The sequence below is a fragment of the Xiphophorus maculatus genome, chromosome 10 (genome assembly GCF_002775205.1).
Source record: "Xiphophorus maculatus strain JP 163 A chromosome 10, X_maculatus-5.0-male, whole genome shotgun sequence".
Taxonomy (NCBI): domain Eukaryota; kingdom Metazoa; phylum Chordata; class Actinopteri; order Cyprinodontiformes; family Poeciliidae; genus Xiphophorus; species Xiphophorus maculatus.
The window spans coordinates 12,371,604-12,391,225 of NC_036452.1; the positions used below are offsets into that span (position 1 = coordinate 12,371,604).

General features: G+C 36.0%; 1 protein-coding gene across 1 annotated transcript in view; it reads left to right on the forward strand.

Moving 5' to 3' along the window:
- LOC102235780 (corticotropin-releasing factor receptor 1-like) overlaps positions 1-19,155 on the forward strand; it is an 87,087-nt gene extending 67,932 nt beyond the window's left edge. Inside the window, exons 9-14 of the mRNA XM_014468684.2 lie at positions 212-272; positions 2,852-2,924; positions 9,306-9,391; positions 9,582-9,717; positions 9,955-9,996; positions 12,528-19,155. Of these exons, the coding sequence (XP_014324170.2) occupies positions 212-272; positions 2,852-2,924; positions 9,306-9,391; positions 9,582-9,717; positions 9,955-9,996; positions 12,528-12,668 (539 nt within the window). The 3' untranslated portion in view covers positions 12,669-19,155. The remainder of the gene's footprint in view (positions 1-211; positions 273-2,851; positions 2,925-9,305; positions 9,392-9,581; positions 9,718-9,954; positions 9,997-12,527) is intronic.
- Positions 19,156-19,622: the final 467 nt, after the last annotated feature.

Below are 19,622 nucleotides of genomic sequence, written 5' to 3' on the forward strand. Positions count from 1 at the left end.
ACAAGTCTTGGCATGCATCTATGCATAACAGCATGGAAACAGCGATTCCTTTTGACAGAGCTTGGCAGGCGTTGATGCTCTGCCTGTAAAAAAAAGGAAAAAACAGGACGAATTTCATATTTCAATAGAAATTTCATAGAATGTAGTGTGACTTGATGAGCAGAGAAGGAACAATCTGTCACTGTGTCTCTGCTGTTTCTTCACCCCTCAGGTATACCTTTCCCTATAATTGTGGCGTGGGCCATCGGGAAGCTGTACTACGACAACGAGAAGTAAGTTGTTGACTCTAAGACTGCTTTTGACATTCGAGACTGAACTACTCCGGTAATAAAAGGAAAAGGGCAACGCCAAACCAAATTACATTAACAAAATGAATGTGTATTAATTATCTGTTGTAATTAAATTAGCATTGTAGAACTGGCTGTATTATTTATCAGCGCAGACACTATTTTCAATTTGATTCGGAGCACTTGTTCTCTTTTTCCGCGTATTGCTATAGTAAGAATTGCCTCTGTTTCCCAGCAGTGAGTCACTGAATTATTAGCAAGTCTACTGATTTCTTTTTTTATTGTTGGCAAACCTGTTAAAAAAAAAAAAAAACCCGGCAGATTCAGAGCCTTGTAGATCATATTTCTCTGAAGCCATTAGGTTGTGAAGGACACGTTCCTTCATTACCATGAAGTTATACACTACAGTTGATTATGATTCACTCCCACAGGGACCATCCTGCTGCCAGAAAAACTCACTGGAGCACCAAATGTATTAGAATCAACTTTAATGGCCATGTGTGTTGACATATACTAGAGAGTTGGTTTGTTTGCCCATTAGCTGCCGAGAACGAGTCTACAGGGGAATGCAAATACAGACACAAAGCTAAGAAAAAAGAATTGTAAAGCTGGATTATTAGGTTATTTTTGGCTTCACATATTGACATTAATCAATCTAGCATAAAAAAAACTGTGAACCAAATTTGGGAATACATACCACATTCACTTAACAACAACCCTGAAATAAACTCATTATTCCCTGCATCAACATATTTCTCATAGTGAAAAATCTATTAAATTATAACATTTAGAAAATTACACTTTTAATTAGTCATAATAATAGTTTCTTCTAAATTACTGGTGCTACCATTATTGTGTGCCAAGTGACAAACCCTATAAAATTCATTTCCACTTAATTGTTTTTTGTAATTGATCAGAATATCTCGGATTATTTAAAATGCAATCAATGGTTTCTTGTTTCCCTATACTATAAATACGTCATGAAACAGAGGCTTCATATCTGTTCAGCGTGGTACTTTCTGCTTCAGTCTGTTCAATTTTATTGCACATTTATGACCAGTCATACACAATGTCACACACATTCAAGTCAAGTCAAGTTTATTTGTACAGCACAGTCACCAATTATGAAATAAGAATTAAATATATTCATTAATATAGTTCATCACTGCTTCACCCTTCACTCGTGTATTTGAACAAGCAATCTTGACCATAAAGTGTTGAAGTTATACAAAAACCACATTTACACAATAGTCAAGGGGACAACTTAATTTTATCTTATCATTGTTGGTACTAATCTTACTTTTCATACTTCCACTGACTGAATTTCAGTGCCTCACCTTTAAGGTTTGGTCCATCCATGATGATTTTGGCTTTGAAAAAGGTAATTAATAAAATATATTACCAAGAACCTGTCCCCAGTGACTCTGCAATAATAATTGTTAAATGCATTATTTTTTGTTTCATCCACATTTTGATCTTGTATTTTTCAATGGCTGGGGCTGCATTTTAAAAAAAATAAGGAAAAAGAAAATATCCTTTAATGCACCTGGTCTTTCCGGTAAGTTGTGTTATATTGTAGAATAAATTCATTACAATAATGAACATCAGTCAGTCTCATATTTGCATAAAACCACACACAATTAAACTGATTTCACATTAACTGAAGGCATGGATTTTCTCCCTCTTGAATGATCTCCACTAGGAATAAAATAGACAAATAAATTTAGATATTTTTATTAGTGCTGTGTATTGGAATGAAAGCTTAAATGTGTTCTTAAAAACCTAATGCATAGTTCTACTATTTAACAAAAGCTAACAGGACAAACAGAAAAATATCAATATAATAAAACCAAAAACAAACAACTTTACTACAGTTTCATGGTGAATTTCCTAAAACAATCTTGGTTTTTAACAGAACACAGTGAACTAAATAGCATTTGACAGTAACTCCAACCTTAAGCTAAAAGCCTTTGAAGCCCAAGGTCTTGAGCTCTTACACTCTGAAGATTGGGGGGCACCATCTGCATGGATGGGAGACCTTTTCCAAGCGCTATTTATTGGATGTTTCCACCACTTCTCTCTGCCCTTCTTTCCATCACGATTCTAATAAATAAAGGTCACAAGTGCAAAAAAATTTTTACCAAAAAAAATGAAAGGAAGAAAGAAATCTCACATTAGACATGCATTTTACTATAGGCCATTGTTTGATTTTGGCAACAATCTTTGATTTGAGGAAAAAATATATATATTATATAAAAATATTTATATATATTATATAAAAAATATATATATTATTTTTTTTTTTCAATTTAAAACATATATTTTGAATTCGTCCTTGTTTATGTTTGTGATGAAACTGGAAAATACCTCTGCACTTTTGAATCACTGCACTATTTTCTTATGCATTATCCAAAGCAAATATTTATTTATAACAATTTGTTTTTACTTAAATACCAGTGAGAATAAATAGGTAAATAATATGAATAAATGCTAAACATGGAGTAATAAAATGTCTCCTCTTTAGTCATATCTAAACTTGACAGAATGTTTTATTGGTTTTCCAGGTGCTGGTTTGGGAAGCGACCCGGTGTGTACACTGACTACATCTACCAAGGTCCCATGATCCTTGTGCTGGTGGTAAGATCCCGTTCTGTCCTTCAGTAGTAGATTGAACCTGTCTAGTGCAACCTGCTGATATAATTAGTCTTCATTATGTCTCTGAACTGCCTGGCAGCCAAGAGTACCTGGAAACTACAACACATTCTTCATGTTAAGGTTGATAGATGTGAGCGTGAATCACATTTTTCCCCCAAGCTTAACTTTTAAATCTCTGATATTTGACAACGTCTGGGATTCATTTTAGACTCTGGGATGGAAAAACAACAATGAAGTCAAAATGCATGTTCGCTTTTGTAGGATATATCTTTAACAGTGGTTGATTTCCAAACCCAGAGGGGAGGATTTTGATTGCTTTATGTCATGAACTCTTCAGGTATGAACCATTGCGAAGACTTATTATCATTTTAAATGCTAATCTCACTCACTAGCTCACAGTTTGGTTTTCAATTGTGGCTTAAAGGAATGTTGACATCTCTTAAATTAGACATAAACCTTCATGTTTTTTATTGTGTAGTTTCTTGCCAACTTGTAACTCATCATCATATGAAAGATTTTATAAATTGACCTTGGATTTAGTTTGGCTCTATGTTAAAGTTTTAGTCATATTTAGTCTTTTCCTGCACTAATGTCGTCCTGACTCAGCTGCCAATATGCTGTCCTCAGCTCAGTTGTGCAATGCAGTGCATACACTTCTATGTTACTGTGTATAAATACATATTTAAGGACATATTATTCTCATCTTTAGCATGGCTTTATTGTTTTGGAACTTCTGAACATTTATTTAAGTTGTACTTCTTTCAAACAAATGCAATTACTTAAAAACAACACTGCAAGCTGCAGAGAAGCCAGATGCTCTGGGACAATTCTGCCTTGAAATTTGACCTGTCTTCTTTTCAGAATTGGTGGAGTTCATTTGAATTGATTCATTTCCTGGAGCAGACCCAGGTTTTAAGCCGTTCATGCATGTTCAGCATCGCTGAGGTCAGTGTGTTGAGAAAACCTGGCCTGCTTAATGCTGGCCTGCTTCGATGTATGGAAAACCAGTTTACACATGTGGTTTGGATCATCTTCCTGTTACATCACCACACTGTGTCCAAGTTTCAAATCTGTTGGGTGGCTAATTTAAGGTGAATTCACTGTAGTTTTCCATTTTAATTATTCCATCGACAATGCAGCAGGACCACTACCACACAGCATGACGTGTGGCAGAGAAGAACTCTTTAACTTTGCAAATTTATGAAAGTATAAAGATGTTTCACACAGAGAAAAACATTGAAAAATATTTTAATACGCCACAGTTTTAACATTTAATTTCTTTTGGTCCAGCATATTGAACTGAGTTGTTCCTACAGAAAAAACAATACAGCCACATGTTTCCACATGTTGAAGCATTGCGTGTGACTAATAACAACTTTGCCAAGGATGTTTTTACATGACATCTCAGATGTAACCATGAGCAGATGGATGTGAGGACATAAAAAGGGAAAGTTGGAAATAAGTCAAGCTGCCCAGCAACGAGATAAATAACAGATCAATAGATTGGACTGGATCAGTTTTTCCAGCATGTTTTGATAGTAAAATCTTAATGGAATTCTACTTGGGTCAAAATTATTGGTTTACACATAATATGTAGCCCAGGTTTAAATAATTGCATGGTCTTAGCAGTGTGTGTATACTCAGGGATCAACTATTCCATAGATTATAAGACAGCCACTGCATATTTTTATCTGGGTGTTGGAATGTCTAAGAGGAATCGGCTGGTGGTCTGAAGTGCTCACATAATGGACTACATCAAACTAGCAAAAAAAAAAAAAGAAAAGAAAATGGAGAGGCAGCCAGTGGAAAGAAACCAGAACAGCAGTCATGGTAAAAAGAAAGTGCACTCTTCTTCAGTTGTACGTTTTTACATGTTGGCCTAGTCTTTTCCTAGTTTGATTTTTTTTTTTTTTTTTTACTTGGATTTTTTTACTTGGATGTAGAAACATCTAGAATATTGTCATTAACATACAACAATCTGTTAAAAAGAACATACCAGAAGCTTTTAAAAGAATTTTTTTTCTCTTTTTGCTTTTTTTTCCCTCTACAAACCTGATTCAGTAAGAAAGAAGCAGGGCAAAAGTGGCATCAGTGGTTTAAATGCCAAAAACACTACCAACCAAAAGTAACACAAAGGTCAGATTCATATTTTGTCAAGAGCATCTTGATGATGCTCAAGACTTTTGGAAAAAAATATTCTGTGGACTGACAAGACTGACAAAACTATATTTATTTATAGTTTTCCAGACCACAGTGGAAAACACAAAAACACGCAAAAATTACAAATGTTTTTTTTGACTATTATAACCATTAATCAATCTCCCATACAGTTCAATCTTATACGTTATTTAATGATGTTACCATTATGAAATAACCTGCAATTAAGTATTGGCAAAGCTAACTGTAAGATGGCAGAGGGTTATTGCCAGCAACTGCCAAAAGTAACTAAAAAAGTTACTGTTAATGTAACTTAGTTTCTTTAGAAATCAGGTAATCAGTAATCTAACTAAGTTACGTTTTCCAGGAGTAATCAATGAGTAATTTAAAGAGTAATCAGTAATCTGATTAAAGTTACTTTTTCAAAGTAACTATGCCACTTGGATTATGCATCAAGTACTGTAAACTAGCAAGTCCAAGTCTTGCACGACTCAAAGAATTAAAAGCAAAGTTTTGCCATGGACTAGTCGGACTCTAGATTCAAATTTTATTGAGATTCTATATGACTTCAAACATATTCTTTGCCTATGTTTAACATTTTTCCCTTGATGAACCATAAGGTGTGTTTGCATCATTTTTTAGAGAAAAGGCTTTCTCTTTAAACAACTTTAAACAAGTCATCTTGTGTGCTTTCTCTCATTGTCTTTCCATGAACATTAACATTTAGCATGCTAAATGTGGTCTGGAGAGTCTTAAAATGGAGCTCTGGGATATTTTGACATTTTTTTAATCATTGCACCATTTGACCTTGGGTAAGTTTGTCTGGACATTCTTTCCTGGGAAGGTTAGGAGCTTAAATGTTTTCCACCTGCAAATAATCTTTGGTCCTGTCAAATTACTCTAAATTGTTTGAAAAATACTACATAATTTTTTCCAGATTGATTGTAGCAATAACTGCTCCTCTAAGATTGTTGTCGATGTTTCTCCTTGGCTCAGCATCAGACCAGAAGCACATGGCTTCTACTTTTTGGTTTTATTTGATGAATAATGACATCAAGGAATTTTTTGTAGACATAAGGTTAGGTTGAAAAAAATTTAGAACCTTGTTAAGAACAAAACATTATTGTAATGTTTTGGTTTGTAGGAACTAATAATTAAATTAGACCTGGCTTAAAAAAATACAGTAGTAAATGGTGCAAGCGCTTCCTTTAGGGGTTTCAACATCTGTCCACGTGGCCTCCCACAGAGACTACTCTCTGTGCCAAAACTCATCTGACTGAGACTGTTTGTACATGTCCCTGCTGAGTTTCAGTCAATGTCCCTGCCAGCGATCCACTGGTGGAGTGACCTTCCCAGTTCTTCTCTCCTTAACTGAAATATAAAAATAAACTCATCTCTTTAAGAGGCACTTCTCTGAACTGTTTTTGTCGCTCCTCAGGCAAACATCTGCCTCATTCAATCCCTCTTTCTGCTGCTATGCTTGGAAAATCTCCAGTCTTGCTTACAATAGTGCTTTCTCGTGGGCTTCTTGTGTCTTTGCCAAGCACTTGATCCCTCCGGATCATCACCGGGGTCACAAGAATATTTGTGGTCGCTCCTGTGAGAGGGGTTGTGAACTCTGAACAGATTTTATTATCAGCACTAAAATGATGTCCTGCTACAATGAATTAATTCAGGATGTTATTAAAATTGTTAACATCAGCAGCGATGCACGAGGTTAGCAGAGTGTGTGGTTCTGGAAAGACCGGCATATATCTTTTCCAGCCAAGGTCGGGTCATCTGGCACTGGAAAGTATTCCTGTGGCTATTTTTGCCTCTGTGTTACATCACCCCCACCTCTTGCATGAGCTATTGATTTTGTCATTCATCACATAGTGGAAAAATAATCTCAAGTAGCACTTCAGATTCAAAGTAGCTACAGTTTTTTATCTTTCATTATTATGTACTGCTTGCATTGTTCCATATCTTCCCACTGCCAGTAAATCCTCCAAAGTCTTAAAGAGCTCAGCACCTCATTGTGATGCAGATCTTGTCAACGTGAGGTGACATGCACCTCAACAACCTACCAATGTAGTTATTTCTAGGCAACACCATTCACGGCGCCGGATTGTCTGATTATTCACTTTACTGCAGGTATTCTGCCGAACTGACTAATTTAACTGTTAGAACCACAACAGGATGGTCAGGTAGAGCAGGACTGGACCTTGCAGGATGTTGGTGAGATCTTCAGAGTCACATTGGACTCCTCCTTACTCCCAGTTATTGGACATCCCAAAACTATTAGACTAAAAGTTGTAAAGAGATCATGACATGTTATTATTATTTTGGTAGCATATTGAAGTCGTGAGTGATCCATCACGTGGGACTGTTTCAATTGTGTGGATGGAAATTTAAAGCAGAACTAACCAAGCTTAGCTCTATATAACGGTTACATTTCTTTTAAGAATTTACTGTAAAACTCTTGGCACTACAATGTATATTAGATCCCACCTGGCATCAAGGTTATTTTTCTAAAATAACTAAAAATGTCCCTGTCATTCCATTCTTGTGGTATTAGCTGGTCAGCTGGTTAAAAGAATGGATTCCAATTTTCCTCACTTATAAGAAGGACATATTTGACTGTTCAATGTATTTATAGACCCTCATGGTGTAGAAACTAAGCAAGTGCCATGTATCACTCTTACTGAGGTAACAGGGTTTTAAAACTACAGTTACCAATCTACAATAACATGACTTTTAAGCAACTGACTGCAAGTTAGCTCCCAGAGGAAAGAGCACGACTTTTTTATCAGCTGATATTAGATAATTATTTTACTCTATTTTACTTTCTACTTTATAACAACAGCCAAAAATGTTATATTTTTTGTGCTAAAAGAACTGCTACTAAGTTTACATTTTCATTTTAAGATTTTGCTTGTGCCTACAATTAAAAACAAATAACAATAAATGTATGTTATATATAAGAATATTAGAACTGCAAACATCAACATGTTGTTGCATTTCTTTTTCTGGAATAAGACATATTAACTTCTTTTTCTTTTTAAAAAATGTTGTGTTAACTCTGAAACGGCAGTGTTTTTTGCTCAAGGTTATACAGTTAGAATCTCGTAACAGCCCAAGCAGACTTTTCGCATGAATAAATAGTGTTCCATGTTCAGGGCTCTTGCACATAGAAATCAATATGATTTTCACTCCCCCATGGAGACAAGGACAAGAATGCATACTTCCCATTTGCACATATAGTCTTGGCTTTGCTGGTCACTAGGAAGCTCTGTGTTTTTCAGACTGCAGTTTAAATCTAACTTTTTCATGTTGTGGGAAATGTTAAAACCTCAATACTGGTTTTAGAACTGAGGAGAAGGGAGGAAGCTCAAGAGGACTCACATTCTACTGATAAACTGCAACACTGAAACTGATGATCGTGGTATTTCTGTAATATGTAATTAATGAGAGGATTGTACAGTATGTAATGTAATACCTAGCTGATTATATTTGCATACATGTTTTTTTTCTTTGTTGCACAAGATTTTATTTGCAGTTAAAGGGCTTAAATTTTTCAAGGTTTCTATGTGAAGAATCTTTTTAAATGTTTCATAGTCTTAAGATCTGCCTTTGAAATTCTTAAAGCTATGTCATCTTTGAATCCAAACAATAAAAAGATCCAGTATATAATTTTCCTAAGATGCAATGCAAAGCACAGAAAATAGCTTAGCCAGCGTTTCCCAATTCCGGTCCTCAGGCCTCCCTGCTCTGCATGTTTTAGATGTGCCTCTATTCCAGAGCAGCTGATTCAAATGATTGCATGACCATCAAGTGCTGCAGAAACCTGTTGATCACCCATATATTCAATCCAGGTGTGTAGTAGAAGGGAAACACCTAAAACATGCAGGGCAGGGAGGCCTGAGGACCGGAATTGGGAAACGCCGGCTTAGACAATTTGAACAAAAATATATCAGCTGCACTTCAATAGAAATGTTAGCTCTATTGCTGTGTCATCCTTGTCGGTTTTCTTGTGAATCCAGAAGCTCAACACGTCACTTTGTCTTGAAAATCTTTTGGAAGTGTTTTATAACTTTTTAGATTTTGCAAATAGTTTTCAACACTTTTTACTGTGTTAATAAAATAAAAAATCCCAACTAGAGATCAACAATAAAATGCTAAATTTCTACCTGGTATTCACTAAGCTGCATTTTAATTTACCCACAGATCAATTTCATCTTCCTCTTCAACATAGTAAGAATCCTGATGACCAAACTGCGAGCCTCTACAACGTCCGAGACGATCCAGTACAGGTAAATTTCCTGTAAACCTGCTGCTGAAACTGCAATAAACAGGCTTAAGAGATGAGCGCGCCTTGAATTATTCATGTTTTGTCCTCCATTGGTGGTGCCCGGACCCTGAAGGGCCTTTTAGCGTGAAGTGAAACACTGAGCCTGAGTCTCTCTGTCACGGCTGTCTGATCTACGTTCTCCTCGTCTGCAGGAAAGCTGTGAAAGCAACGCTGGTACTCCTTCCCCTCCTGGGAATTACCTACATGCTGTTTTTTGTCAACCCAGGGAAGGATGAAATTTCTCAAATGGTCTTCATATATTTCAACTCGTTTTTGGTGTCCTTCCAGGTAGGATTTATCCTGCATTCAACAAAAACACAAACAGAGTGTAATGGCATTTCTGTGTGGGTGGATGTATCATTTGTCTGATTTATTTCAATGTAATTGTAATGAGTAGAGGGGGAAAAAAACACTGCTGAGATGATTAAATGTGCGACATAATCAGCTGTATAAGCGATTTAACCAGGATCAGGGCATTGATGATGATGTTTTGTTCTCATTTTATCTCCCCCCTCCTCTCTGCAGGGCTTCTTCGTGTCAGTGTTTTACTGCTTCCTAAACAGTGAGGTAAGCAGATTTACACTGGCTTATTGATTTAACATTTCAACGTTTTAAACCTCTTCCCTGATACAGAAGCTTAATGATATTCCCTCTCCTCCGGTGCCTCCGCTCAGCTTTTGGTGGCTGTTTGCTGCATGTTTTCGCAGCTTGAGGAAAATGTATTTAGGGCACAATTAAGCCTTGTGATGTCCCGACATAAGTGACATCACTTTCTACGCTGTATGACACCGTCAGCCCTAATTTGGTCCCAGGGGGAAATCAGGGGTGAAACCAACTCAGAATAGAGCTGGGATGTGCATGCAGGAAGATACGCTGCTTTTTATGGTAATGTTGTTTGAATAATTAGCAACAGTTTATTTTTTTACTGTATGCAGCTCGGTAAACAAATCAGTTCTGTGCAGATGTTTAGAGTATTAAAAGACTTAGATTTAGGATTTACCTGAGGGTCTTACAAGCCAACCAGGTGTGTGCGATTATTTTTTCAAATGTCCTTATGAGTAATTATAATATTTGTTTTTGAGGGTTGGTTTATTTGTTGAAAAACTATTAGTAATCCTGTTTAACACAAATAGTAAATCAGCCAAACAAATGGCAGCCCCTCAATGCATTTAAGCATCAGAACTGAAAGAAATGGTGAAATTGAATGAGTCCTGATTGTTGAAGCAAAACAGACGACTCTAAATTCTTCAGAAACTGCTGATCTACTGGGGTTTTCACACAAAACTTGTCTCTCAATATTCATCTCTCAGATTAGAAATGGCTGGAAAAAGAGGGAATATCCAGCAAACTAAAGTTTTGTGGACCAAAAGCTTTGTTGATATAAAATAACAACCGGAAGTTTGATTTTAGATGACAGAAAGGCAAAGCAAGTTTAAACAGAGAGTAGCCAGAGGAGCTTGTTTTTATATATTATCTGTCTCATACTCTAATGTCAGGATACAGTGACATTTGTAACAAATATGTAAAAAATACATTTCTATGAATGTTACCTACTGCGTCTTTAAAAATTCCACTGATATAAATACCTTAGCCTGCACTTAGAAATGCGTGTTGTTACCTTTACCAGGTAGAGACTTAAAAATCAATTGATAAAATGTTTTAAAAATTGTTCAAACTCCTTTCAGATATTAAGGTTCAACAGAAAAAAATATGAATTAAGTATAGTTTCCGATAGATGTTAATCTGAAGAGGCAGCTTGTTAGGACGAATCAAATGAAGCTTTTTAAAGTTACAATCAATACCCTCACTGCTAACGACACCTTAATAACTCCTGGTTTGTGGCTCATGGCTGAGCCACAAACCAGCCATGAAGGCAAACGTCAGTCAGAAAGATCCAGCTTGGTCTGGCCTCGGAGCTGAGCCACACAGATTAATCATTACAAGTTATTCCTCAAGCAGAATGTTGATGTAATATCTTCTTCCCTTCAGTTGCCGAGCCTCTCTGTGTGGAAGCTGGCTGGATGATGAAGGAATATCTCATCATGAACTGACATGTAGCTCCCAAACAAAGGGCTTAACCAGCATGTGTAGCTTACAGAGGATATTGATTTAGTGTTTGGTTACAGGCTGAGGCTTGTAGGGAAAGCAGGGGGGGAGAAGTGGAAGAGATGAACAAAGGATGCCTGCAGTCACATTCAAGAGAAAACGAAAACATTTTTTTTTAAAAAACATGCACAGGGTTAAAATATCTTATTTCAGGCCCAAAGCCAATTGAAATTTTAGATCAGTGTACACAGGGGGAGCTGTGAAATATCCAACGTTCTGATGGAATCAACCATGTTTTATTTATGATGTACTTTTAGGTGTGGGCTCTTTAGTACTTCACAAAAACTACAAGGTGAGAAACAAGTAAAAACGTGAAGCATGACAGAGGACAATGGAACAAGGGAATCAAAAATAACAGTTTTGAAAAGGTTTGTCCTTAATTGGAACGTTAAAGCACTCAAGAAAAATATGAAACAAGACTCAGTAGACTGAAAGATGCTCCCAGGAGTTCATGTCCAGGTTAATATTCAGGGAACACTTACGAGATTTTCCCACCAACCTTGCCTCATTACTAAGCTGGTACTGGTGCTGGTGCTGGTGCTTCCTTATCACGAGCACCTGTGTTTTGTGTTTTCACCACTCCAAGAAGGTTCTATTTCAGCACCAACTCTTAGCTGGGCCAGAGGAAAGAGCCTCTTCTTTTTTTTTTTCTTTTTTTTTTTACATAGAACCATATTGGTTTGGATAGCTATTTTTCCTTAATAAATGAAACCATTATTTGAAGACCACTTTTTAGTATTGAGGTTATCTTTGATATAAAAGTTGTTTTATTATCTGAACCCAAGAAGTGTGACAAAAAAAAGAAAGCTGTAAGCGGGCAAATACTTTTTCTCAAAGTCAGGTATTGTGTTGCCAAAAAAGAGTATACTAAATAAACCAACAACTGTCCAATTATGCACCCTTGAGGAATCCCATGGCTGTGATTTAACATAAATGTGACTGCTAAGATGTGCAATTTGGTTGTTTACTCCTGGGTTTGGTGTTGGTTACAGGTCCGCTCAGCAGTACGGAAGCGGTTCCACCGGTGGCAGGAGCAGCACTCGATCCGGGCCAGGATGACCCAGGCTATGTCCATCCCAACTTCACCTTCACGTGTCAGCTTTCACAGCATCAAGCAGTCCACATCGATATGAAACGAGAAACCAGCTTTACCCTGCATACTGGGACAAAACCTCCAGCTGTCATTGTCATCATTTCCTACCACCTCAGCGAAGTACACTAAAAAGCCTCTCTGAGCAGGGACAAAGAGACACCGCATCGGTCTCCTAAACCTCAGGGGGGACATTAAACAGACTTTCTGGAGAAAATGGATGGTGACTGGGGGAAAAGGACATTGCAGACTTTGCATTAATAAAGGTTAGCGGATCAAAAGATCAGGGAGCTGATCTGTATGACCTGAAGTTTCAGTGTGAATGTACAGCACACCATTCGGTTTAATATTGGCTCGCTGTAAAAGCATCTGGTTTATTCCTGCCTGCATAATTTAATTTAGCAATCATCATCCGATAAACCTTGTGGCGCTTATTGGGAGTCAGTCCCAGAGGACTCTGCGTCCTAAAGGCAGAGACAAAGTTGTTAAATATTCAAAAATATATAGATATGTTTGTTTTTACAGTGATTCTTTGTTATTTTTATGTTTTTTATGTTGTACTGTCATCCTTGGTTCTCAGTTCGGTGCAGTTGTGCTTCGTTCATCAACTTTCCAGGAAGGTTGAATACATTCCGTTCTTCTACCTGAAGAGTTTTGTTCCACAGTAATCATTTAATGCTGTTTAGTGATAATTTTATTATAAAACAGCTTTTTTTATTTTTACAACAAGCTATCAACAAGTTTTAAAAAAACAATAATATATTGTTTTTTCGAGAGGAAGTGCTCATGGGAAAAAAACAGAAAGATACGGAAGAAACAGTTTCTCTGGATACTTCTGATAACAATTATCACAAAGTAAAAATAAATCATTAAATTGGTGATGATTAGAAAGTTTCAGTGGAGCTGTGTCTCCAAGGTTGATGACGTTGTCCTTTAATGACAAGTTTGAATCCTCATGTGAAAAGACACAGAGCTAATAATCGAAGACAGTATCACATTAATGCAGTCCTTTAACTTTGATAGATGCTTTTTCTTGATTATCTGCCCCAAACATTTTGCTAAGTAATACTAATCTCTTTCCTGCTTCTGATACAGACTAGATTAGTTCATGAAATGCTTGCCCTGTTAGTATGGCCACGTTTCTAACTGGTGTATGTTCTTGTTTATTGATTTGGTCACAAATCAAAAAGTTGTGGTTTTTGATTTGGAGTAATTTTCATTAGACAATACACACGTTATCTTTTTATTGTTAATGTAATTATTTAATTCAAGATCAAATCCAAAATACTTATCTGACAGGGAGACTAAAGGTTGTCACAACTCAAACCATTAAAGCATCTTCAAAGAGTTGTGGTGGATGGTAATTCTGAAAAGGTCTTCAGTAGCAGTCAGTCTTGCAACATATCTGAAAAGGCCTCTGACTGAAGATAGTTGATGTATAACATTCCTATTAGTCATGACATGCTAATAGCTCAATGCCAGGCAGCAGAGATGATATTCCACAGTAACATGTCCAGGACGACACCATCAGTTGTTGGCAAGCTCTGATTAGCTGAGAAAAATCTATCTATCATATTCAATTTTGATTGTCAAGATAAAAAACATGTAATGCATTGTAATATCTGCACTGACTGACCCTCTTTCAGTTCTCTGTAACAAGCTGACAAACTGTAAGCACCCTTTTCCAAACGTGCCTATCACATTTGGGCCTTGACTACTTTAACAATACACTACCCGGTTCCAATCAATACTTCCCCCCATCATGGTTTTTGGCTTATGACACTTCCTGTGTTTTACTGTTGTTGCGTTTCAGCGTTGGTTAAACAGCCAAGACTCTCAATGTGCTTTCCAATTCCAAACAAACTTTTTGGTCCATACACTCATCTTTCCAAGCAGCTGAACTTCCAGTTCAAGCCTGGAAGCAGCTAAAACAATTTTGTTTTCTTCTAACATTATCTATTATTTTATTGTACAGTTGTTATGAGCTCTGGGTAAATCCATTCCTTTATGACCTCATACCCATCTGTAATCATTTTGCCAGGTCCTACTTCCATTTTGTACCCTCCACAAAATAGTTTGTTTTTAAAGTATGACAATGCTCTAAAGTAGTTTTGTGTTTGAAATATGTAGATAATCCTAAAAATATTTATATTTGAGTTATAATATCAGGAGATGTAGAATACTTTACATTATTCTACACCTCGGTGTATTGTGTTTGTGATCCCTGTTTGAGTTAATAGAAAAAACATCAGGGAGAGACTGATATTCTGCAAAAGGTACAGGGAGTGGACTGCTGAGGAGAAACTGGGGACTCTATTACATTTTTATTTGGAATTGGAATTTATTTTAGAACTGATTTTTTTTATGTATTTTTCATGATCTACTCTTGTTTTGCTAATAGAAAATGTGTTTATGTGAGTAGTGTCGTAATTTTTCATATGAGAGTTAGCAATTCTATCAGGGATTAGAACCACAGTCAATGAAAATAGGATGAACAATGCAAAGCATTCAGAAAATTGTATTTAATTTATGATTATTTCTCTTCATAAGTCAAGAAATTAAGAGAAATAAACAAATGGTTAATTAAATGGGTACAAAATTATTTAAGGTGACAAAATAGAAGTAGAGGACAAAATGGCAATGTGTTGGTATGAACTAGGGACGAATTGACCCAGAGCCAAAACTATGACCAAAACAAAATATCAAAGAGGAACTTCCTGATGGCTACTAATATTAGCATATCATAATCAAGTTTCCATGCATTGGAAAATAAGCTATAAAACTGTCAACCTGATAATGAAATCCTATTATCTTGGAAAGCAGCTCCTTTTTGGACCCTAAAAGTTTAGTATGAAAAGAGAAACACTACAAATATTAGAAATGAGAAGGGAGTAAAATTACCATCACTATTTGTCAAAAAAGCTGACCAACAATGATTTGCTACACTGTTAGTTACTTGTGGCATTGTCAGTGTAACTTAAGGTTTTTAAATGCCCATTTGTCTGAATTTTTAAGGAAATTATCTCCAGCTACACCGGAATGGCCGGTGACCCTGGTGAATAGAAAAGCCACTGGATACATTTTTAAATATAAATAGTTGATGAAATTGTCTGATTGATTTTACACTATGATTTGCTTAAACTGATCAAAACATTTTCACAAAGACATATCCATACCCAAATACCCAACAGACAGACAAACCACTGTCTGCCAACATCTTATTAGTAGTCAGCTAATAAGATGTTGTGCTAGTACAACTTGTCTGTGAATTTCTATATGTAGACAGAAAAATAAAGCTGAACATAGGTCTGTAAAAAAGGAATAAAACATTCTAAGCTTTGTAAATAAGATGCGCATAGCTTGTGTCACTTTAAACAGGTCTCATTGTTTAATTTGTTTATTTTTTCAAGAAAAACCATAAAAAATGTTGAGGACTGCTTCTATGCTCAGGGTCATATTTTAACTTTTTAACCAATTGAAATCCATCATTCAAACATCACAGATTACCATATCTATGAAGTAATTTGCTGTGAGGGTTCATTCTACTGGAGCTGATCAATCAGAGCAGGATGGGCTAGAAGGGATCGATTTCCATAGCAACAGGGAAAAACTGTATTTGTGTAAGATGTTTTATTGAAACGTTACAGCTGTTTTTGTCCACCTGATGAATGTAGAAATGTAGTATTTAGTTAACAATAAATAACTAATGTAAATCAACTATCAATGTATATATATATATAAAAGATATTTGAATATAATTTTAAGATTAGCACATTGATATATAATGTGATCTTTACAGAGAATCATATATGTTTGGTTTCTTTTGACAAAATTCTTCAGGAGTATTTCTGGTATTTGGATCTTACCTCTTGGTTGAAATACATACAAACAAAGTGCATCCTTTTAGTAATTTTTAAGTCCTACTTATAAAAAAAAATCTAGTTTTTCCAAGGTTCTGAAATTATTTTTCAGGCCAGAAATGGATGGAAACATTACTTAATAAACAAAAAGAACACTTGCTGCTTCTATAGGACTTAATTATGAAAGTAGAAGCAACACCCACCATTTTACAAATAATGTAAAATATATTGATGTTCAAAAAATCCAAGAACTCGTTCAAAATGTTAAGTCCAAGTTAAAATGTTAAGGATAGCAGGGCATGTAGAAAAGTCTGGACAAGTACACCTTGAAGGATTGCAGTAGAAGAACCTCATCTTTCTGAAACACTATAGCAGCACAGTAAAGTTGCATCTGAACAAACCAGAAGACAGCCGGAACAATCTCATTTGGACGGATGAGACCAAAGTAAAGATATTTGACCGATGGCAAATGTTTGAGTGAAACCAAATACCACATATTACAAACCTCTCACATCAACTTCCAAGCCCATTGGTGGGCTGAATACAATTTCAAATAAATGAAATTGTGATGATTCAGGCTTTCTTTGCAGCCACACTCACCAAGTTAACCATGAACTAAAATTTGAGAGTCAAATCAAATGGAGAAATCCAGTGATGATGAAGGTGGTACTTTCATCCACAACTATGTGAGACACTAATAAAGTCATAAAGAAAACATCTATTTTTTTGCTAAAGGTGGTTCTGAAAGCTCTTGAAATGTATGGTGTACCTAGTTTTTCAGCACAACTTCACAATTTTGGCTGATACATTAATAAATGACAGAGGTGGAATCAAAAAGGGTGTTTTTGTACACTTGTACATATATTTGGACTTTGACATTTCATTGTGTCCTGATATGTAAAAACGTAGTGCTGAGTTTGGGTGTACTTTCTTTTTATCAGGACTGTAGGTTTTTCTTGCTGCTAAAATAACTATTCCACTATCTACAATTTAGCTGTGTCCAGCTCTTGTTTGCTAAAGAAAGTGGAAACACTGAACCAAAACATTCAGGAAAAAAACAAATAATACGAGCTGGAAGTTGCCAAATTCAACTAAAACATCAAGTTATGGTATTTGGGTATTTATTAAAAACATTGAGACTAACTTGATAGGTGACAGACGGTTTGTGTTTTGGAACAAAACTCCTCAGCCCAACAAAGAGACTTACAATTGTGGCATGTACATCATCAAGACTAGGAAGGCAACCACGTTCACGTTCATACCAAGTGAATTTTTGTGACGTTTGGTCCAGTTGAAGCATGAGACATGTGAAGTGTCACACACTGTGTTTACTGGATAACTGTAAATATATAAATAGCAGAGCTGGGTTGCTAAAATCCAGGGGGGAGCCGTCACGAATATAAACCAAAAAACACAAACCACACACTGTAAGTCATGGAGGCACATTAACAGCTCACAGTTCACATTCCGATGATACCAGTATGCCTAGCACCTGTGCATTCTTAAGAACTGCTGTTTTACTGTCAAAATGTAAAAAAATCTCCTGTTTTTCTTCATCTTGCAGTTTTTATTTAAATCTCTTGCAAGTGATTTGTGAACTATGGCTTTGAAATGTCCAATTATGTGTAACTTTCTGATGCCATCACGATGTCTGTTTTTCCCCCAAAAAATATTATCTATTGTAGCTAAGCAGCCATTTTGGGGCAGCTTTGGGGAAAAAATAGATTCACTCAAGAGTTATTGCAATGGGGGAAACAATTGTTTGTTTGATCTGCTGGTTTTATAATTTGGCTCACTGCCAAACAAATGGAGGTCTTTGTTGTTATGTTGGTTTGCTTTTAATTTGGAAAGGGAGAATATCCATCCAAACATTGTGTAGAATGAAAACACATCTATCAAACACATCATTTTATTTTCCTAAAATGTTTTAGTCCTGTTTTTATTAATTGATGAAAATATTAGTCATGTTTGTTGTAGGAAAAAAGGCAGACAAAATATTTTTGTCGTAGTCTTAGTTAGCAAAAGTGACTTTGCAGTGCATTAGAAAATATCCTGTATTCTTACCAAAAAAGCACCCTAAAGCATAATTTTTAAAGCTTAAATTAAAGTCTTATCTGACAACAGAACTTTCACATAAGCCCTTGTTCAGTCATTGAGATGTACAATGGCAAACTCTGGACCTGGACATGTGCCTTCCATAGCAGAAGGCTAGAAGGTTGCATTATAATCCTTATATTCTTGGTGGCTCTGGTCCCAGCGTCTTACAGGTCATCATCAAGCTCCTTCTCTGTTGCACATCTATTAAGTTCCTCACATTCATCTTCTCACCTGACAAGTTCTTGCATTGAGTTACAGACCAAAAGTGACTGACGGCCATTTTATGCCTCTCATATTTTCAGATGATTCCATTTTCTTTCTGGAATAATTCTTATTTTCTATTGCCACATTACAATAAAGAGAATTACAAAATTTGAGTCTGGAAACCTATTATAAAACAATTGTTTCTTCCATTGTGTGCATTATAATAGGCTGGTAGAAGACATAAAAAGTTTATTTTCTTTAAAGTTCAGAAGTTTGAAATGACCAGGATTAAGCAACATGATTTGTGTTATTATTTATTGTTATTTATTTGAAATTGTGTTATTTTCATGCTTGGTAAAAAAATGTCAAGAGATAATAAATTGTGTTGGATTCAACTGAATGAGAAATGTCATTCAGATTTTTATTTATTTATTTCCCTTTCTGAGATACAAAGAAACACCAAACCAGGCTCAGGTTAATGCTCCCGTTTTGTCCCCATTGTCTCCTTAGAAAAAAGCAAACAAGACGAACACTTTCAGTGTAGCTGTCTCCAGCTATGTGTGTGTCTGACTCTCTGAGGAGGAACATCGGCTTTTAGATAAGATCTTTCCGCCCAACTGCACAGTCACTATTTTTTTCCCATAACCAGGAACAAGAGATGCTGCAACAGAGTCAGGGAAAAAACAAAAGGGAGGGGGAAGGACTGGAGGAAAAAAAATTGACTATGACAGTGTTCATGACTGTTTTCTATGGGATTTCAGGCTTGTGGCATTGTATAATGCTTAATTGGATGTGAACTTCCATGTGAACATTTAAGGAGAACAACAGGGTTAGTC